Source organism: Equus asinus, chromosome 11 (assembly GCF_041296235.1).
Source record: "Equus asinus isolate D_3611 breed Donkey chromosome 11, EquAss-T2T_v2, whole genome shotgun sequence".
NCBI classification, from domain to species: Eukaryota; Metazoa; Chordata; class Mammalia; order Perissodactyla; family Equidae; genus Equus; species Equus asinus.
In genome coordinates, this window is record NC_091800.1 from 47582005 (window position 1) to 47605435 (window position 23431).

A 23431-nucleotide genomic window follows, 5' to 3' on the forward strand; every position below is an offset into this window, starting at 1 on the left:
AATAAACAATGTTGTTACAAAAGAAATGGTTGGGAGGACTCCAAGGATCTGGAATTTATATTTGAGAGAGAACGTTCATGTTACCCAAGATGTTACATGCATTTACACAGCATTACTTGGAGGAGTTTTGACTGCCAAAATGACATGTATGAAATGAGAGATTGGATGAATGCCTGCAAAACCAGGGCTACCTTAAAGCATAAGCTGTCCAGTAAAGAAAAATTTAATTTTACATGCTGTAGTTAATAAATGCAAAACATCACAGACACAAGCACATATAGACACACAAACACACAATCTACGCCATCAAAATCTTCCTTAAAATATTTAAACTTTTACTATGAACATTTTAAAATATGTAAAGATAAAAGCAATTAGGATTAAAAATAAAAAAGAAAGAAGAAGAGAAAAAAGACATCACAAGGAATCAAATAGTACAATCCAGAATGTGGAATGTTTTATAAGATAACTGACTGAATGTTTAAGTTAACAAAAACCAATAATAATAAATAACTAGGAAAAGGTAATTGTTCTAAATTAAATGTGACTTAAAAACATAACAAAATGAAGTGAGTGGGCCTTACTTAGATCTGTAGGGAAGCAGAATTTGCTACACTAAAATATGTCTCTTTGGCTTGATTTTTTTTAAGAACAAAAGACTTAAGAAAAAACTTTGACCTCTCCCTAACTTCCTAAAAGAATTTAACATAAAAGCCTTGTTGCAGAAAGGGGCTAATACCATAGGTAACTATTGACATGAACTAGGTGTGGTAGACAGGCAGGAACCTAGCAAGGCCCATTCGATCAAAGTCTTCTTCATGTCTCATTGTCTTTACAGACATGGTAAACACTTGTTTACCAAACATTTGGTTTCCATCTCCATGTAAATCACCTTCCTCCTGTTCGAAGTTCGAAGTCCCAAATCACTTCTGCCACTCCCTCCTTTGTCTTTAGCTAAAGATGGTATTTAAGGTGGTGGCTTTGGCCATTTAGTGAGTTACTCAACTTTCCTTGATTTCTGCCATGTATACATGTTAGTAAGCTTTGTTTGATTTTCCCCTGTTACTCTGTCTCATGTCAGTTTCATTCTTAGACCAGCCAGAAGGACCTAGAGGGTAGAGGAATATTTCTTCCTCCCCTACAGATCCCAATTCAAACAGATCAACTATTAAAAGATATTTGAGGCATTTTGGAAATTTTCATGTAACTCAGGCATCAGATTTTAATAAGGAATTACTGGGAAGTTTTTATAAGTTGTGATAATGGCAGTGTGATTACGTTAAAAAAATAAAGTCCTAATCATTTTTCATTGTTTTTTTGTGGAATGAATTTAGAAATATTTTGAGCTAAAATGACATGTTTGAGAGTTTCTTTAAAGTATTTCAGGACAAAAAAAAAAAGACAGTGAAGGTGAATGGATGAAACAAGAATGACAAATTGTGATGGTTGTTGAAGCTGGGTAATGAGTACAGGCGAGTTTATTGTATTGTTTACTTTTTTGCTTGTCAGAAAAATGTTTGTAGTTAAAGTAACTCTAAAAAGAAGAATGTATAATGCACTTTAATTTCAATGAGAAGTGAATGTTCTTTATATTTTATTCATTCTTCAGTAGAATCCAGTCTGGCTTTTGTCACAATCACTTCACTAAAATAGCTTTTTCTGAAGTCATATTTTATTCCTTATTTAATTGTTATTCAGCTATATGGATTTTTTTTCAATTACTGTCTACAAAGCAGACTTTGTTTATCACTTTGCAAAAAGGCAGAACAACTGAGAAAACAGCTAACACCAGTGCACTAAGCAATAATAAATGAATTTCTGAAGGCTTATGAAATGTCAAGTGAAACTCAAATATTGAAACAATTCTCAAATACTCTTATTGCCGGGAAAAATAAGAAACCACTAGTATGCCCCATATTTAGATACACATTTAGAAGTAATATCCTACAATTAGAAATAGATACGATTTCTTTCATGTTTTACAAAATTCATGAAGGGAATTTTAAAAATTTAATGCATTCTTCAGAAAATCCAAATCGTTGAATTAAAAGTATTTGTTTTCAGTGGTGGGTAACATTTTATATGTGCAATAACAATCTTTTAATTCATATCTGACAATGGTGATAACATTTAAATTTATATACTATATTGCCAGGAAAATCAAACCAAACCAAAGTAAAAACTGAGTCCAACCATGCCCGTCCCACACACCTACTCTCTCCCAGATATTTAGGAAGTAAGCACACAAATTCAAAATTACCACTAATGATTATCCTTATTCTCACATTAATGATTCTAAATTGATTTTTCTGTATTCAAGAACTCTATGAACTCACCTCTCAGCCTGGGGATATACAAAATCGTTACCCCAAAATGAAATGAACAGCCTTTTTTAGCTTAGGAGAGGATCCACAGATGCATAAGCATTTCCAAACAATTAGTCCAGTGAACTGTCAGTTCACGTTTTTGACAAAATTTAGTTCTAAGCATTCTTTTTGGCCTCTAGTTACCTGTTTATAAAAAAAGTTGAGGGGGCTGTATTTTTGTATTTAGGCTGTCTGCCTTTCCCACGTCTCGCCTTGGCCTCCACGGTCAGGGTGTGAGCTCTGTATCAGACACTCTATTAAAGTTTATAGTCCTCAGGCAAGAGAAGCGCCAATATATAGTGGCTAAAATTGGCTGTAAAATGAAAACTTGCTGAAGGCATATAATAGTCACAGAACAAAAGTTAGTTTCTCATTGAAAATCCCCATTGAAGTTTTTGAAGTACCATTAATTTTTCAAGCATTGTCATTTCCATAATTTAAGGATAAAAATCCATCTTAAAATATTTAAAGGGGAACTGTTTTAAATATAAAAGCATTGCTTTGGTAACACATAGACTTGAGAATGCCATTTTCCTAAATTTGTACATGCAATGTTCATCTATAGCAAATTAAACAGCATAGAAGTGATTGATAGCCAGGTACGTTTGCCTGTAAAGCAAGTTGACAAATAAGAAAACAAAGAAGCAAAAGAAAAAAATGAAGATCTATGCTGTGAAATGGATAAACAGCTCTGAAAGAGTGGTTTTCAGATTTCTAGTAAATGAACTACACAATCTATATTTGAATTGATTTTAATAAATTATTTGTGAATTAAGCAACTGAGTGACAATAATGCTGGTCAAAAATAAATAATTTTATTTTTTCTGTAGTGAAAATCAACATCCAGATATCATGAGATTATCAAAAGAAATGTACCTTAACTCTGGAAATATTTACATCATAGGAATGGAAAACTAATAATTCCAATAAAATTAACTTTTAAAAATGATGGAATGACTATAATAATGCTCCTATAGACATCCTTGATCAGAAGTTTTCATATATATGCATTCCCAATGGGTGTTTTGGAATGGAATTTCTGAGTCAAACAGAATGCATATTTTGGAATGTGGTAGATACTGCCAATTGGTATTAAAAGAGGCTGCACCAATTTACATCCCCACCATCAGTGTAATGAGAGTTCCACTTTCTGTGCATCCTCTCCAACGTGTGATATTAACTGCTATTTTCATTTTAGCCTTTCTGCTGGATAGGTCATGGTATGACATTGTAATTTTAATTTGCATTTCCCTAATGACTAGTGACATCAAACGTTTTCCCCAATAGTCATTGCTTATTTGGATGTCATCTTTTGAAGAGTTCTTGTTCAAGCTCTCTACCAGTTTTTTCTATGTTTTTTAGGTTCTCTTTAAAATTATTTTTAGAATTTCTTTACTTACAGGAAACAAAGTCTTTGTTGGTGACACACATTGCAAATATTTTTTCCACTCTTTGGCTTAAATTTTTACTCTCTTAATGCTATCTTTTGAATAAAGACATTTTAACAGTAATATTTTTCTTTATGGATGATTCTTTCCAGATCCAGTCTAAGAAATCTTTCCTACCTCTGTATTGTGAAGGTAGTTTCCTAACTAAAAGCTTTATTGTTTCATGTGTAGGGTCCCTGAGCAGCCCACCCCAAAATATTCCGCAATAGCATATTGATTATTTTGAAGTAAAGTTAATTGAGAAGCAAAAAGGGCATTTAGACTCTCCTGACTCTGTTCCCCCTGAAAGCTGGAAAGTATATCTTAAAACACAGAAAACGAGTCAAATGTAGACATCAGTTTGCATAAATAAATTTGAGTGGCAAAGTTACTACTGAAATTGCTTTCTTTTATAATTTTTCTCCTGACTTTCCATATCATATATAACAAACGCTATTAAATTAAGAAAATAAAAACTTTAAAATAGTTTAAAGATCAAGCTGCAACCATCCAAAACAGGATTTCTTAGTTCAAATTCAGTCTCAAAATGTAAATTATCCTCTGATCAAAATATATTCCTCAGCACTGATCTTTCACACATTCAGTCTGAGGGACGTCTTCCCTGGTTTGATTCAGTTGCAGTAGTCCTCTTCCTTACGACAAATGTGGAGTGAAATGGTCTTGAGGTCACTGTCAATTTCAACCCCATGACAGAGGGGGAAAACTCAGCACAGTGTTAGGAAAAAAACCACATTCTCAACATTCTTTGCGTGTTTCAGACCCTCATGTTGATTATGTGCTTCATATTTATTTTTAAGATACAGTCTTTTAAAAAGTATTGATATTCTCTCAATCTTCCCTAATACTTCTCTTAAATATACAATAGGCACAGAGAGATTGAGAAAAGAAGACAGGGTAAGTAGATTTCTGTTCTCCTTTTCAGTATCCCTTGCTTATTTTTTACATAAAAATGTTTTAAGAAGTTATTTTGATTTCAACTTCTCTATGAAAGTGTATGAAAAATTCTATTTTGACTTAGGTCATATTTTATTACATCCACTCTTCAAGGTTGAGGAAAAGAGAAATGAGTTGTTGACAGCCAGAGAAAGCAAGGACACGCTAAGCAGCCCTTCGACTCCTCTCGGGTGTAGTTTTCTCAGTAGAGCTTTAAAAGTTATAGACTATGGTCAATCACCAGAACACGGAGCATACCCAAGAGATCTGAATGCTGGTTAAAACTCACTGTTAAAAATAAATGCCTTTTAACAGTTCAAAACTAAGGGGCAATAGATTATTTATATGATCACTTTCTCTACTAATATAACAGAAAACTATTATTAGCTCTGTAAAACCAAATTGTTTATTTTTAATTAGCCTATCTCAATATGAAAATGAATTTTGCAGTTTGATACCAGGACTGATGTCCTTCCATCGATACAGGACATGACATGTTTTATCTATTCATGCATATCTACCTTTCCACAGAATTGTTCTTCTCTTTCCTTCAAAGCATGCAGATAAATAACCACGATGTTAGCATTCCAGGCGGAAGATCCAAGGACAATGAACTATTCTGTTACTCTCTGTCTCCAGCTGACCACTTCAAAGATATCATTTGCCTCATAAGCCGTTGAAGCAAATATCTAATCACACATCTAAATTAGCTTAACTGTGGTATTAGTTAATAATTGTTGCATCCACTTGTAAAGCAGTGCCCCTACATACATAGGCTGTCATAGCACCTCCATCTTTTGTATATGTGTCTACCAGAAATCTGAGCATAATTCGTTATGAAAGAAATAGCAGAGATTATGCATGTACAATAATAGGAAAACAATATCAACAACAAACTAGTCTTTTCACACTACACTCGTTTGGCTAGCTCCAGCAATAAGATCTTAAGAAGAAAAAGAAAAATATACTTTATTATAAAGTTCAAAAGCTCCTACCTAACATTTCAAGTTTCAACTATTCATGTAATTAATGTCTTGGAGAAAATTTAAGATCTCTCATATATCAAAATAAGAGTTAATATATTAATATGCTATACAAGGCCTAGAATAAGCACCCATAATTTAAATAAAAAGTCTCTTCTTTATCTCTCTTCACTGTTTAGAAATGCTACAATTCTTGGATTATGTCTAAACCAAAAAGATGAAATGAGAAATTGAGAAAAATGAAAGAATCCAAAATTCTATTCTTACTTTATATATTAATGTTTATGATAAGTTTTAAAAGAATTGTTTAATTAAATTAATAATGTATTTATCCCTGTATGTCTGACAGAAAATCTTAACTTTTATTATTTCAATTTTTGTAAAAGATCTAAAGATGATAAAAATATTGAGCCATATCTTGACAGAAATAAATGCTATTATTTGTCACTTTCTCATGTGACAGGAGTAGATTTTGAACAAAAGTTTTATATTTATTTTAAGTAATACATAAAAATTTTGATACTTAGTCTTTGGATGAGAAGATATAAAGATATAATTTTTAATTAACACATGAAAAGTTGCTTAATATTCTAGACGTTGTCAAAAATTTCTGTTGAATAAATACCTAAAATATATGTAGATAATTGATATTCAGCCTATGATGACGGAAATGGAGATTCACGTGCCAATTGAGAAACAACAGACAAAAACCTAGCTATCTATGTCTTTCCATCAGTCCATCCAAACATCCATGTATCCTTCCATTCTTCCATCCATCTATCCATCCATCCATCCATCACTTTCTATCTATCCATCTATTAATCTATCTCTCTGTGTGTTAATCTATATAACTACCTATTTCAAGATGCTTTTCTCTATGGGAAATTTGAGGCCTGTTTTTCTTAGCATCCATCTGATTCATTAAATGCTTGCTGAGTGCTTACTCTGTGCCAATAATTGTGCCAAGTGGACAGGTACAAGCGTGAAAAAGCTGATCTTGGTCATCACCACACATGGAACCTAATTTCTTGGGAAAATTGACGAAAAACAAATAATTTTTTCATTATACTATTGATTGTTGGTACAAAGGAAAACTCTATTGTGCTTTCAGGTCAAATTGGCATTATGAAAAGATGCCTCTGGCTAGTCTAAGGAGACTAAATTGGAAAAAGCAGAGCGAAAATTATAAGGGCAGGTTTTGAAGGTTCCTATTATCTTGATACGCCCTTCCTGTCAAGCCTTATTACTGGGATACAGATTTGAAGGCAAGGGTGGTCTTTATCTATTATTAGCCTGTAGTGGTGCTGATGCCTTTGAGCATATTTTCTGATCTATTGCCTGGTTTCTAGTTTCATTTGTGATCTTAAAGTTTTATTTATTTATTTATCTCTTTCTCCTAATATATTTTAAACTTTATATAGCACAGTGAAAACCATATGCAAAACAATAGTTATTGAATAATAGATGGATTAATGTGATTTTTCTAATGGATTTTACTTCTGGGCATACATTTGGAAACTGATTTTGTCCCCAAGATGCTTTCTCTAGAATGAGGCTTGGCTTCAAAATTAGTTTTCATCTGTTCCATCAGCTATTGTAAACTTCCTGTTCTTGTTAATTCCCTGCCACCTTCTTACCTGCTCTGATTTGAGGTGTCAATGGTCTTTGTGTTTAAGATAGCCTAACTGTTCGCAATTTTGATAAGTATTATATAACTGCATTTTAACACCATTATATAATACATTTACATTTTCATAAGAAATCATTGTCATGTAATAAAATTTGTTCTATCTATAAAGCATAACATTGTACACTACTTCTTGCTATTTCTAATGATTTGTTTACCTATGACCATATACTAAAACAATTCTTTACATTATATGTGCAAAATAGTTCTACAGAGGTATCATTGTGTATCGTGATTTATTGATAATTTACATGTGAAATCATCAATATAAAATGTACATTATAGAAAGTGCAAAAATGCTATTAATCTGGCACATAGTATGAGCTGGAATAAGAATCATGATAATGCTGTGTGCTTCTGCATTACTTAAGCTGCTCATACCCACTGCACTCCTATAACTTAAAATAGCTATGCTTATTTAAATCTAATTTTGCATCATAAATGTATTCCTAGACTGAATTATTTATGCCTCTGTTCACAAACAACATTTCAATACATTATACAGTAAAATTAGAAGAGAATATCTGTATGAAATATCATTTCATTAGTAGCATTTATATAAGATATTCACAGTAAAAGTCGGAGCCTCAACATATTCATCTTCTCTGTCATCTTTCTGCAGAATTTAGCACAGGAAAATGTGAATGAGCTGTCAGTCTATTAGCAGTACTTTTTAAATAAATGATGGCATGTTTGTGTGTATAAAAGTATACATCTATTTATTTGAACTCTGACCACTGTCCTCACTGTAACACCTGTAGTTCCAAACTTCACTGGACAAGAGAATGTTGGAATGAAACTCTGGTGAGCTTAACACTCTTCTCTATGTGGATATAGCCATAAATCTACAGTCCATTTCACAGAGTAGCAATGTAGCTAAACATGTTTCTGTATTTTCTCCAAGAAGTAGCTTAGGTTTGAACAGAATCTGTTCACTAAAAGCTATCTCTTGTCGCTGGCCTTATTCTCAGTAAAAATAATCATATATCCTTAGGAAAAAATGTCATAAATAAGAGAGAGCACCTTTCTTCCACTGACTGTACCTCTTACAAGCACGAGTATAAAGGATGTGATTTCCTAATATTAAGAGGAAAATTGTTATAGTCATCAGTGCAATTCACAAAAGAGTTCTTGTTTTTCTCCCAGGTACAAGTTAGGATACTGTCCTCCTACCCTTATGAAGTTTTCTGTGGCCATGTAACTGGTTTGTAATCAATGTATAAACAAAGGAGAATTATAATACTTGAAAGTGGAATCTTTAAGAACAAGTGAATAATGTACTACTCTCTGGCTTTTCTCTTCTGACATGGAGACCAGAAGTACTCATATTGTAGCTTATATATCATTCTGAGTACCAGAGTAATAGTATCATAGAGTTGCCATAGATATGTAGCATGAGTAAGAAAAAAGGATTATGGTATTAAGTCACCGAGAGTTTTGAAGTTATTCATTACAGTAGAATTACTTACCTTGTTCCAGTTGATAAAAGCAATTAACCTCAATATTCCCTATTCTCATTTACTCATATATCAGCATGTACGCTCATGTAATAGGAAATATCACCATGAGTTTCTCTAACTCTGATCTTTACTGCACACAATGTGATAGTTCTAAGTGATGCACAGCCATTAAAGAGAACTCAGCTGTAACCATTCCAGGAAGTGTCTGGGTTGTTGGACCAAGCCTGAAGCCAAGGTGCCCTTTCACTCTAGCCTCTGCGCACCTGCCATTTTTTAGGAAGAGTTAAAAGAGGATCTATGTTTCTTCCAAACACCAGGATTATAGATAATATAGTTCTAATAAGTCTATCTTACATTAAGAAAACTATGGCGTAACACAAAGCCCATAGTTCACCTTTGAGAATTTGCAGGAAGTAGTACAACAAACAAGACAGGATGAACAGAACAAAGAAATGAAATATCCAGTTTTTTAAAAAGAATTAACAAACATTCATAAATTTAATAAATTATTAAAACTGTATTTTAACAAACCTTTTAAAATATATTAAGGAGAAATTTAAAGATTACTCTAGGATCTTGTAAAAAAAGAATTGTAGGGCTTTTAATAAGTGTTAGTTGAAGAAGGAAAGAGGGAAGAAAAGATGAAGGAGGGAGAGAGAGAGAAAGAAAAAAACAAAACAGGAAAGAATGTGTGTGTGTGTGTGTGTGTATGAGAGAGAGAGAGAGAGAGGGAGAGAAAGAGACTAAAAATCAACTCTAGGAGTTGAATTTACTTTCCCTAAATTATGCAGTTTTTATAATCACTTGAATTAGATACTGATATAATTTGCATTGTCTCTTTCATTATAATCATGTCCTTGGGGCCTTACCTTTCTACATAATCTAGTAGCCGGGAACAGTGATTTGAAGCAGGAGCATCATGACCTCCTATGGCATAAAGAAAACCATCGCATGTGGCCACTCCAACGCCCCCTCTCCTCTTACACATTGGAGCGCACATGTTCCACTTATTTGTATGAGGATCATAATATTCCATTGAACTCAAACAGGAACTTCCATCACGACCTCCAACTGAATACAGCCTAAAAACACAATTGGAAAAACATGATTTAATATTACAGTCTGTATGAAAAAGGTAGAAAAGGAAAAGTCCTTTAAAAATAAATTTTCTTTCACACTATGAGCCTCAGATGTGTTAAAAATATATTACTTCTCGAGGAAATTTTTGTTAAAGGTTCTCTACAAATAATTACATCATTCTAATATGCAATATACTAGATGAAATTAAAGCAACTATAATTTTCTAACCCCTATTATTTCTAAAATGTTAGATAGATTTTAAACTGCTTCTTGCAAAGATAATTAAATCGTGTTAATGCATTATTTTAATAAATACTGAGGAATGGCTACTTAAAATATAAAACAAGATATATTTATGTACAAATCTTCTTGAAAATGACCATAATCAGAAGAAAACTTATTATTTCACTTGTTGGTCAGCAGCTGATTTTCTAGTACGTAAATCGTGCCTACCCCTAGTGTTCTCTCCTCACAGTTTAGAACACTCAATAAATGGTATAGTCTAAACAGATATTGTCATAACACCAGCTTCCTTAATCAGTGTCTATACTAAAACTAATGTGTTACATGGATAGACAGACTTTATAGGAAAAAAGGGTACAACGATGCTAGTCTGACTCAATATTGCTTTAAAACTTACTTTATGTACTCATTTTGCTATTTCATTAATAAGAAGAATGCGAGGAACCCAGGACAACAAGTATTACAGCATAGATAGTACTTAACTGATTAGAAATACATTGTCTATTCCTATAAAATAGTTCTTGCCTGTTTGATCATAGTCATGAAGTTTCATCACAGTAAGGTAGAGTTGCATTGATTTATTTACTCATTTATTTAACACATATTTTTGAATGCCTCATATGTGTCACACCTTACCCAAAGTTTTGTGAATATATCCATGAACAAAACAGGAAAAAAATCGCTGCCCTCAATTCTACTGGAGGAGGGTGTAGACATAACATGCACAATAAACACACATATTGTAGACTACTTTAGAAGATGCTGGGGACCGGAAACAGAGACAGAGCAGGGAAGTGGAGTCAGGAGTGCAACTGGTGGGATCTGGGGTTGTGGTTACAATTTTAAATATATGATCAGGGAGGGTCTTACTGAGAAGACATTGCTTGCACCAAAACTTGAAGAAAATGGAGGTGAGTTCAGGAATATCTAGGGGGAGAAGATTCATGGCAGACTGAACAGTCAGTGCAAAGTTCCAGAAGCAGCAAAGAAGCCAGATGGGCTGGAGCAGAGACTGTGGGCAGTGTGGCAGATGAGGGCAGATGTGGGGGTGCAGGGTGAATCTCACACAAGTGTCGGCAGACATTTGCTCTGAAAGCCATAAGATGATTTTGAGTAGAGGAGTGGTATGACCTGCATATGTTTGTTCTTGTTTTTTTTTTTTTTTTTCTGCCCAAAGCCCCAGTACATAGCTGTACATTCTGCTTGTAAGTCCTAGTTCTGCTATGTGAGCTGCTGCCCCGGAATAGCTACTGACAGACGAGTGGTGCGGTTCCATGCCCAGGAACTCATCCTGAGCCGCCGAAGCAGAGCGTGCTGAACTTTAACCACGAGGCCACCAGGGCTGGCTCTGCATACACTCTAATAAGATTAGATGTGAAATTTTTGCTTCACTAGTGGACATAATGTTTAATACATTGGTAAATAGACAATTCTACACGTTTCAGTTTCTAAGTAAATGCATAGAAAGACATTACTTAGTACATAAAATATTCAGGTCTTAGATTTACAAATTCATGCTCTAATATCCTTTAATAACTCTAAAATATGATGTTTAAACTGATTTCAAATCCTGGAGACATTTCTTTTAAAGCTGTTTATGTTTCTCTTAATACCAGCATGATAAAATATCTCTGATTGCACAAGTGTTCCCTTTATGAACTCAATGCCTCTTGGCTTGATCACTCACAATTTGCCTGCCAGCTCTCAATCTTGCAATATGTTGAAATTAACCAATAGAAGCAATTTAAAGGACAAGCATTGGACAATTTAGCTTCCAAAAGCACCCAGAAGTGAAATAATTATTCACTCAGAAGTTTTATATCATCCTAAACACTTCATGAAATCTGAACTTCATTTATTTCTATGTTTCATTAAATTGAAGATCTAACAAAAGAAGCATGCTATAATGAGGGATTGTTATTAAATTTTAACTAAATATTTTTTTGCACGGGTTTTACTTATTAGGTAAGTATCTCCATGTGGGGCACCTAGCTCAGTCCCTGGTACATAGTTTATATACAATAAAAATATCCCCCTCTTTCTTCCTATTGTTTTAAGGGAATGGATGACTTCAAGCTGCTCTATTTATTTATACATATTACCGTGATAAATTATACTATTGATTTATCTGAACCCAGCATTGCTGATACTAAAATATTTCTATCCAGCAATATATCACACTTTTTTTTCTGAAATGATTAAAGAATGCTAAGATATACAAATACATAGCTAAAATGTGTATAAAAAGTATGAATAATTAAACATATTGCTTACATTACAGAAGTCAAATATTGAGCCTATTGGCAACCTTTTTATTTGGAAATAAAATGTTCCTGTAAACTTCACAAGTTACAACATCATTGATTTCTTTAATATAATTCTGTACATTATAAACCACCATTCATTCAGTCTCTCTTTTTTCTGTGTGAACTCTCCCCTAAGAAAATCCAGTAACTCAAGGGTTTATACAAGAAAGAAATTTATGTAATGCCTCAATAAAAATGACATAATATTTGACAGTTCCTGTAGTAAAATAAACGTTTGATATATAGGAGCTGTTATTTTATAAATTATTTACTAAAGCCTAAGCTAGGTTTCTTTCATTTGGTATATGTCCCTGTTAATGTCCTTCATAGTATTATATAGTCTACAGATTAACAATGAAATTATTGTAATTTTCATAATATAATATAAATTATTGATTAAAACTAGGCAAAATTAGTTGAAAAGTGTAAGTTCACTGAATTTTTCCTCAAGAACAAGCTTTGAAAAAGAAATAGGAAAATTGCAATTTGTGTAGAAGAGATAATGATGTCCTTGAGTGGATCCATTATTAAGACCAATAGATGTATTGTAATACTTGAAACAGTTTTGAAAATTATGTGCTTGACGAATATATGCTATCAACCAATGTTGTCAATAATCCACTTATTTTGAAACATAAATTTGCTAAGTGTCTAAGAACTAGAATGTAAAAATAAATATCAATAAGTATTACTATAATTATTGTTAAAGTTATAAAAATAACCAAGAAATACAAACAATGTACTCTAAGCAGCTACAATGTACACACACAACTTCATGGGCAATTATCAAAGATTATCTTTTCAGATCTCCCCTCGCAATCTATTTAATCATGGTTTAGACTGATTCCCTGCTTTGTTTCACTACAATGACAAATTAGATGTTGAGAATCAGAAGAGCAGAGAAGAATCTGATGGTAGAAGTAAATGCACTGACAATATAGGAAGTGACAGCTGACAGTTTCATAGCAAGAAAGGAAATGTGACATTTTAACTTAGAGTTGAAAGATGAGTGGAAATTTGTAAGATGAAATAGGGGGAAAGCATTACATACAGAGAAAGCGTTATGTGTAAGGACAAGGGGCATGAAAGTTCAGGGCGGGTGATAAATAAAGAGTGGCAGGTATGTCATATTGATGGGAGGGTGGTAGTGAAGGAGGAGAGAGAGATGCAGCTGGTAGGATAAAAGGTTAGACTGAGAATGAAGGGAGTTGTATGTCATGCTATGGACTTGGGATTTCATTCTGAGGAAGTGAGAAAAGGATAGAAAAATAATGCTCTTAGGGATCATCAAGTTCATAGTTCAATTTGCTATGAACATTGACCAGACCATCTCTTGCATGCCAAAAAATTGGCAAGAGATCAGAAATATCCCTGACTTTAGTAAACTTTTCTATAATTTTGCTGAGAATGGCAAGATTCTGAGTCTGCCCTTACTACTTTCCCTAGCTTATGTGTCTATTCAGCACACAAATGAGTTTTACCTAGTATTTAGCAAGAAAGTCTCCATGTTTTGAGACCTAGTTGCCAGGTGCCCATCTATGTTAGTGCCACATATTTTATATTCTAGTACATACTAGACAGGAGTTGGAGGAAACACATTCTGTATTAGTTAGGATTTGGGTTCAAATGTGTGTAAAGTGGCTTTGCAGTGAGACTCAGGATGTATCCCACTTTTAACGTATCACCTGTAGAGTACGGCTCTTCATCAAGAACTGTGAGGAGTGAAATTTTACCCTACTTGGAAGCTAACAAATTAGCCTACCACAGTCTCACAGATGGCTGGCAGAAGACAGAAGACTCCTGGATCAGAGAGAACTGACTTTATTTCTCATAGCACAATAGGCAGCATGAGCTTCCTGTTCACCTTGATTCTCCTTGTCCCCTCAAGTCCCACCAGGGTGATACAGAGAGACTCAGGTGAATGCTGCACACATAGCCGGCTATTCTTACACCTGAAAAACCTTGAGTTTAAGAACTGTTCATCCTTTAAAGGGGGTTGCTAACAAACCTGCCCAATCTTAGCCATAATGGGAGACATTATCTTTATTATTCTGGTCAAAGAACAAATCTGCTCTCTGCCCCAAAGAAAGACACCATCACTGTCTTCCAAAGCTGTTTGATTTACAAACATCCTTGAAAAGACAGTGTGAAAACAAGTTGCCAATACTTCTTGCTTGCAAAATGTGCAGTAATGCTAAAACCCCATGGAGAATTGTCTACGAACCCTCTTGCCCTGATGTCCCAAGGTGGAGTCCTAGCTATCACAACCAGAGTTCAAGCAGCAAGGTGAGGGAAAAGTGGAAGAAGGAGCCCATACTCTCCTTGTAAGAATCCATCTTGTAAGTTGCATTCATCTCATTCATCTCTCATTAATCAATTCAGGTGTGTCTCCACCAGAAAGTCTCTCTTGATCCCACTTTGTCTTTTCCCAGAAATTTGACGTTATTTATAATCTGTATCCTAGGTAAAGTTATTTAATATTTGTCATATGTTATTAATAGTGCATACTTCAGGGATAGCTACAGAAAGTGCTTCCAATACCATTATCTAAATATTTGAAGATTTTGCTGACTAGTTTGTGATAGTAGATATAATTTTCGTTCTCTCTGTATGGTTACCCAGAAAGAATGTTCTGGTGTCCCTTCCCTTGCATAATAAAATTATAAGAATTCCACAACCCCAACGGTATAACACCTTTGGAGCAACTCCCTAGATCCAGAACTGAGTTTGATCCTTTGTTGCCCAGTTGATGGAGAACTCTTTAATCTGATCCCATGAGAAGGCTTGTCTATTCTGCTGTCAGAATACTCCTGCATGCGCCTTTTAGGGAAGCTTTTCATGAGAAGTACTTGCTGGAGGGCCTTACAGGACAGTGAGCAGGATTTCATTAAACTTACAACAACCAGTTGTATGACTGCTTTTGTTCCTGCTTACTAAGAAATTTTGATACATGTGGCAAACGCAGTCTGAGACTTGCTGACATTATAACACATGGCTGATAAGCAAGGTTGTGGATTGAAGCCTGGCAGAACCCACTTACCTTTATTTATTAGAACATGCTCATGTTTCCTAAAGGGATTTGACAACGGCAAGCATGCAAATTAATTTAGATCAATTAACCATATCCCAAACTTGGTAGAATTCACCAACCGAAAACCTGGTAGAAAAGGTCATTTCAATCTCAGTGCCTCCAGGTTTCCCTGCTAATGCCACTCTGTCCCTATTACAGTTCTGCATTTCCTTCTCTGTTTCCTATTTCCCTGTAATATAATGTGAGCTCTCTGAAGACAGATCTTATTTATTTTGTTTGATATATCACCATGGCCAGTATACATTTGTAAAATTTTTTTAAAAAATGAATGAAGCACTTGTTTCCAATTCGTTAAAAAGGGTGATTTGTTTATGGAACTTGTCAAAGAAAAAGCACCTGTTTAAGTTCCACTGAAATAAGCTTTTGACGAATGGCAGGGAAAAGTATTAATTATGTGTCTCGGGAACACAAAAGAAGAAAATATTACTTTTAAATGAGTGAATTAAAAATAGGTTAATAGAAAAGGTACAGCTTAAACTAGGCTATGATGAGGGAAAATATTATAAATGATCTAATTTAGCTTTTATTTGGGTAAAATAAAAATCTTAATGTATTTTTAATACCTCCTGACACTTGTTCTCGAGTGTAATACACTCGATCCTGTTGGCGCTGATCTTGCCACATGGAACTTAATGCACATGGGGAACTAAATTTGTGTTAGGCTCTCACTCTAGAGAGTTTTCAAATGCATCCAAAAATCAGGGGGAAATCCGAGGAGAGAACCTAAGTGGATAGTGATGACTTATTAAGAAAAAAACACCAGAAAGGAAATCAAGGCAGAGAGATGAGTGTGTGAAAAGGCAAAGGTGTGTAAATAATCAAGGCATGTTCAGAGAATCTGAGCAATTCAGTAGGGCTGGGACATAGGGTGGCTAGAAGGCAGGTGCTAAGAGTGAAGACTAGAAGGGAGGAGAGGTCTAAATCACAAAAGATACTGTATTCCAAACTGAGGAGTCTGGCAGTGGCTCTGCTCAAATCGAGAGCCATAATGAATTGTCTGCTGTTGCTATACATTCCAGTTCTGAGGCATGATTTATCAAATGATTGCTTCGAACCATTGGAATATATCATAGCCAGTCTACTACAGTCTTGTGTTGCTTAATGACAGGGATGCATTATGAGAGATGTGTTGTTAGGCTGTTTCGTCATTGTGCAAACATCACAGTGTACTTAAAAAAACCTAGATGGTACAGCCTACTACACATCTAGGCTGTACGGTACTAATTTTGTGGGACCATCATCGTATAAGCACTCTGTCTTTAACTGAAACATCATTATATGGTGCATGAATGTACTGTGATGGAATTCTAATAATTTTATAGTTTCCTTGAATGATTATAAATTATTCTTCATCCAGAGTGAGGATTTTCCTCCTTTTGTTTGCGTTTCACACTCAGGGACTTGACACAAATTGTTCCATCTCATTGCAATGCTTCCCCACTTTCTGGAAATCAGCTAAAGCAATCAAGCCCCAGCTTAAAAGTTATTTTTTCCAGGAGGCAAATTACAAACATCTGAGCCTATTAGTGGCCCTGCGTGAGATCTAGCAAACAAGAAGTTTTTTTTCCAAATGTGAATCTAAGACAATACAATTTTAATACAAACTGCTTAATATACAAAAGCTTATCAAAATCTTTCTCGACTTATGATCGGGTTGTTTCCCAATAAACTCATCATAAGTTGAAAGTATCATAAGTCGAAAATACATTTAATATATCCAAGCTACCAAACATCATGCCTTAGCCTGGCCTACCTTAAACTTGCTCAGAACACTTACATTAGCCTACAGTTGGGAAAATCATCTAACACAGAACCTATTTTATAATAAAGTGTTGACTATCTCATGTAACTTATTGAATACTGTACTGAAAGTCAAAAACAGAATGGTTGTCTGGGTACGGAATGGTTCTAAGTGTATCAGTTGTTTACCCTCATGATCGCATGGCTGACTGGGAGCTGTGGCTCACTGCCACTGCCAGCATCACGAGAGTACCATACTGCATATTATTTGCCCAGGAAATGATCAAAATTCAAAATATGAAGTACACTTTCTACTGAATGTGTATTGCTTTTGCACCATCGTAATGTCAAAAAATTGCACATTGAACCATTGCAAGTTGGGGACCATCTGTTCAATTTGTGGTTCCACCTTTAAGATAAAGAATGCTAAGATTTTAACACCAACATAGAAACAGGGTCTTGGAGGCACCATGCAAGCTACAGGCCTTGAGGCTTAAGGTGCTGTGCTACATATTGGGACATACTGGAGAAAACAGCAGATATTGACTCCTATTCTCGTGATCCATCAAGCTGTATATGCTTCAGGCTGCACAGGCTACAATTGCCTCATGAGTATTAATAACATTTGGTTTTGAATGAATGAGTGAATCAGCTTTGCTATGGTGAATCATGAAACAAACTTAGTTGTTTTTGTCTGTTTTGCAGATTCTCTAAGGGCTGTCGCATACATTTATTAAAATTCAAGTCGATTTATGGATGTGCTCAGGCAGTTAAGTATCTGCTGTGTGAGCTAACTCAGAAAATAAAAAGAAACAAACCAGAAACACTTTTTAGCTATAAAATTGGAAAGAACCAAGCTAAGGCAGAAAGAAAAGAAACAAAAAGAATCACTAGTGTAGATATTATTTGAGGATTCTGAGGTTTTATATGACCGACTACCACACCAGAATGTCTATTCACTGTTTTGTTATATTTCCTTTATTCATCAAATAAGCCTATGGCTGCGCTGGCATAGGATGACATATCTACCACTTAGCTTAATCTGTCTTATTAGAAGACTGAGCACAATGTTTCATGAAATTGATATAATTTTGCTCTTGAACCCATCAGAATACACTCATTAATTTTAAGCTATGAACCAATGTCTCATTTTTCCACAGCAAATGGTATCGTAAATAATCTAAACTCAAGAGTGCTGTTCACTGGCTTTTATTAGTCTTAACTGAGAAAATTATTCGAAATAATATTCAGAGAAGCAACAGTCAGGTTAGAATGGCACATTAGTGAGGTGTGAAAATGAAACAAGAGGGGAAAAAATCACATCAGTAGAGATGAGAGAAAAATAAACAACTGTCAGAAGGTGACATTGGAACAGTTTTCTGCTCTGGGTCTGAAGTGAAAGGTGACTTTCTAGTGATTATGTTTCTCTCTGAGTAAAACAGAAAAAGCAACTAGACATTAATAGACAGTAATCAAAGCATAGAATTTTAAGGCCATTTAATCACACCTGGGGAAAAAAGGATACTCAAATGAGAGCTGTACTATTTTGATTTGGAGGAGAAAGATTATTTGAAGTAAAAAATGAAATCATTCAAAACATTTTTGTAGAATAAGATTAAAATTTGGAAAAATGTACTTAGCTAAAATGTAAACAATTTCAAGAATGAAGACTTTCAATACTATCAGACTCTGATATTTGGTATGAAGAATGGTATTAGAGTAATACAAAATTTCTTAAGATGTTAAATATCATAGCTGCCCAGAAAATATAAGGACAAGAAAAATAGCTGAAGAATGAATTTTATGTATAGCCACTTTAAAAGGAGCATTAGAAGCAATTGGACAGACAATTCAGTTATAACAGTGTGTGGAAAATTTGCTAAAGACTGTCCTTTACATATTTTACTTATTAGACTTTTATCCTGCTTATTTCTGTCTAGGTTTGGAGAAGATTTATGACAAAACACACATATATTAAGATATTTCAAAGTAAGAAATTAAGGAAGGAACACACAACTATAAGGCAAGATAGTTATAAAAAATCTAGAATAAGACAAATGATGTATTAAAACTTTAATATAATTTGTATGTGTGTGTGTGTATGTGCTCTCCTTACAGAATAATGTAGCAAATGAATCAGATAATGAAGGAGTAAGGATATTTCTCATCCCTGTTGAGCAAATTAGCTGTGTCAGTGAGATCCATTTTCTAAAGAAGGCGAGACATGAATCATTAGCATCAATGTAAGTGGTAAGAAAAAGTCACAAAATATATATATGAACTATTGCTTATATATAAATACTGGAAAAAGTGGAAAAGGCAAAAAAGGCCTATGCTTTCCTGTACAGGAATTATGAAAATTAACATCTAAGAGAAACACCCATTCTATTATTGTTAAGTTTTACCACCCATGAATAGAGATGCCTGCAGGACAGGTTTTCTAAAATGTGCAATATAAAAGAATGTGAAATTTGCCATTAATTTCCAAATTGATTATTTTAAGAAAAATATTGTAATGCTTAAGGAAAAATAGATCTTCTTTCAAGAGAAAAGATAAAATCGGTAGAAAATGCTATTAATATATTCTCTATTGAATAAAATGATATTAATACAATGAAACTATATTTTCTATGATTGCTATTAAAAGGTATAACAGAATTTTTAAAATGTATTGAGAGAAATGGAAAATGGGATATACCTAATTCATGTAGAAACAATTCCAAGAAATTTCTTTTTGATGACTTGCAGTGGAGATCAGACTGAGAGTTGGTAATGTTTCAATTCCCTCTTCAGACAAATGTCCATATAATTAGGAAGTTATTGGAAGAAGACCCTTAACAAAGTTTTATATAGCACTTCATCACGATGGGATCATTTGGGTATATATATAATTTTAACTCCTTTTCACTTCTACACATTAGTTTTCCTAAACAGCAATGATAGGATTCTGGATTTTTCTCAACAACTATAGCCAAATGCAATCTAGTAGGAATGTGTACAGATATTATTTGATAATGAAGACGATACTAGTGGAAAGTTTGATAGATAAAACTATGCTGCTGAAAAGTAGTTTTACCAAACACAAAAATGAAACTAAATTGACAGGAAGTAATTTGCTTTGCCTTTCTATGATTCTGCTCAACCTTTTCTTGCTCATCTAACAGATTTTTGAAATAATGATAGATATAATATTAATTAAACTTTTAGCAAAATATTTGAGTAGAATTTTGAGAGGAATTAAAAGTACTGTGAGAGAAATTAAGAAACTTAAATGCTCTGTGACGAGACAAGTCACAAGAAGGGTGTTGAAAAACAAAAAAAGACACAACAAAGCCTGGGTAAGAGTCTTTCCATAACATAGGTGCAGAAAGTGTACACTTCATACTTGTGTGTTATGGGAAAAATAAGCAAAATGTACTTTCAAAAAAGTTTAGGAAAATATATGTTTGGAGAGATTTTATACATTTGAAGATAAATATAAATTTAAGAGATTTTAAAGATAACATGGTAAGATAGCATACACCTGAAATAAGATGGATATGAAGTAGATCAAATGGCAAAAAAAGGATATCATATAAAGAAAATTAAAATGCAAAAATCTTAAGTCAACATTGGATATTAAAAGTTTACAAACAAAATGGCAATGATTGACTCTACAAGGTAGAAGCAAAAATTTCCAAGGTTAAGTGGAAAAGAAAGAAAATTCTTGGGGAGAAAAATAATTTATGGAAAAGAAGTCAGTGCTCAAACACACGCAGAACCCCTAACATGAAGAAATACTATGATATATATTCCAAAACTAAAAGACTAGAATGATGGGTAAGGGAATAAATAAAAAACAATTCTCAGTAGATAAAAACCTTCCTAAGTAGAAGAAAACTATGTCTGAGATTGTTAAAATGAATTTCCAAATATTAGGTTTAAAGAATGGAAAGTAACCAGCAGATTGTACCCTGGTAACTACTTTGCATTTCTAGAAGATTGTGCCAGTTTTTATGCTGTTGTCTCACAGCTCCACATTCTCTCTTCTCTACTCTGCTTTTTCTTGTAGGGGCTGCTACTCTGCAAACCATTTTTCTGCTTTGCCACCTGGTTCCCTGTTTTAGGATGTGACATTAATGGATGCTAAAGGGAGACTGAAAGCCTAGAGGAGGGGAAGTGTTTTGTTCTTTTTTGTTTGTTTCCGGTTCTGTGGGTGTCACCCTAGCCTTTCTTCTTGCATCCTGTTGCATCCAATCAGCAGTTTTCAGAACTTGCAAAATTGGCATCATGGAGACCCCTCAGAGCTATCAGCACCAGCCAACTGACACCCCCTCCTCAGAGTTCTGGGTCCCAGGTCAAGGGACCCTCTTCTGAATTCAGAAACACCAGCTCCAGCTAAGAAGTGCCCCAATTGTCAGCACTAATTGCCCTGAGGAACTCAAGAGCGGGTTTGGAAGCATTTAATTGTTTTTCCAAAGTGTTTTTCTTTCCTTTTGTTATGTTAAGGAAATGCAATGAGCAACCATCCTGAACCAGACCAAGCCTCATCACAAGAGCTACACCTATGACCTTTGACTTATTTTTAATGCTAAGATCTCTCCAGGAGGAGCTTAGGCCTTATTATGGTAACCTGCAGTGTATGTGGAAGTATATTTTCCAACTGAGCCTGCGCAAGTGAATACTACACTTCTCCACTTAGAATATTCATTCCCCATCTTAAATAAAAGTCCCTGCTTCCCTTTGTTCCGGGATCCCATGACTTTGGAAATGATTTGCTTGGTCTCCTATTTGCTGCAAATATACTTTACTTTGTGAGACAACTACTTCTGGTGGAGAGCCTTATTTAACTCACCAGGAGGTGAACCCACTTTGGTTTTGGTAGCACATTCACAGACCTCTGGGTTTCAACAGCACAGAGCCCCTCATCCAAGCTTCTAAATCTTAGTAATTACAGTCTCTTCTTTTTGTTTTCCAGCATTAGGCATTGTAGCTTGCTCTTTTAGTTGAACATTTATGTTAAAATGTTCTCTTATTGACTTTTTGGTTAACCAGTTAATTTTTTACCTACTTAACAAATCTTGATATTAAACTATCTTTGTTTAGAATAACTGGTAAGTGACTGGTATGATTTCTGTCTCTTGACTGAACCCTGACTGACACAAATATAGCTAAAACATCAGCTAGAATTAAGGTCTGGGTTTTAAAAACACATATTAAAGATGAAAGATTACAGGACTTAGACATTTTCTAAAGAAAATGGCAAAAGATGAGTGAGTAATATCCACTAAATTTTAACAATATAAGGTTGTAACATTAAACTAGTCAAGCCAATTTGCAATCGACGTGTGAAGACAAAGGAAAGTCCTTTTTTAGACATAAATTCTAATTAATTATATAATCAACATATCCTTCCTGGAAAGTAATATTAATAATAATAAAGTGAGATACATTTATCTGGAAATAATTTCCAGAATATATGAAGAACTGCACAAATCAAAATGAAAAAGATGGGAAAACCAAGGACTTGAACGTATACTTCAAAAAGAAGATGTACAAATGGTTAATAAACATATAAAAAGGTGCTCAATTTCATTAGTCATTAACCAGAGGTGATAGCATTATCCACTAGAATAGATAAAAAACATAAAAGATAAAAGACTGTCATTATCAAGTCAGTAGGGTATGGAGTATCCAGAATCCTAATACACTGTTAATGTGTGGATAAATTAGGAAAACCACTTTCAAAATCTTTTGGTCATTATTTGCTAAAGCTGAACACAAGAACACTGTAGAGCCTAGCAATTTCAGTTCTAGGTCGACACCTACCTAAAATTCGTACACGTGCTCACAAAGGATGATGTAAGGATGTTCATAGCAGCACTCTTCTTAATAACCAAGAAGTGGAAACTATTAAAATGCCCACTTAGAGAAGGGTGAATAAATGAAATTTTGATATATTAAAGAAGAATAAACCACAAAGACTTTTACTAATACTATCTTTTGTTAAATTCTAAATTTCAAGACATAATCAATAAGACTAAGTCAAGCACAAATTAATGAATAAGAAAACAATTGTAGCTTCTGTATATGCACAAGTTTGACTAAAAATAAA

At 34.1% G+C, this 23431-nt stretch overlaps 1 protein-coding gene across 2 annotated transcripts in view; it reads right to left on the reverse strand.

Annotated features, from left to right (window-relative positions):
* KLHL1 (kelch like family member 1) overlaps positions 1–23431 on the reverse strand; it is a 334991-nt gene that overhangs the window by 7987 nt on the left and 303573 nt on the right. For both annotated transcript variants that reach the window (XM_014860009.3, XM_070480883.1), the window contains one exon: positions 9747–9959. In XM_014860009.3, coding sequence (XP_014715495.2) covers positions 9747–9959 — 213 coding nt within the window. The remainder of the gene's footprint in view (positions 1–9746; positions 9960–23431) is intronic.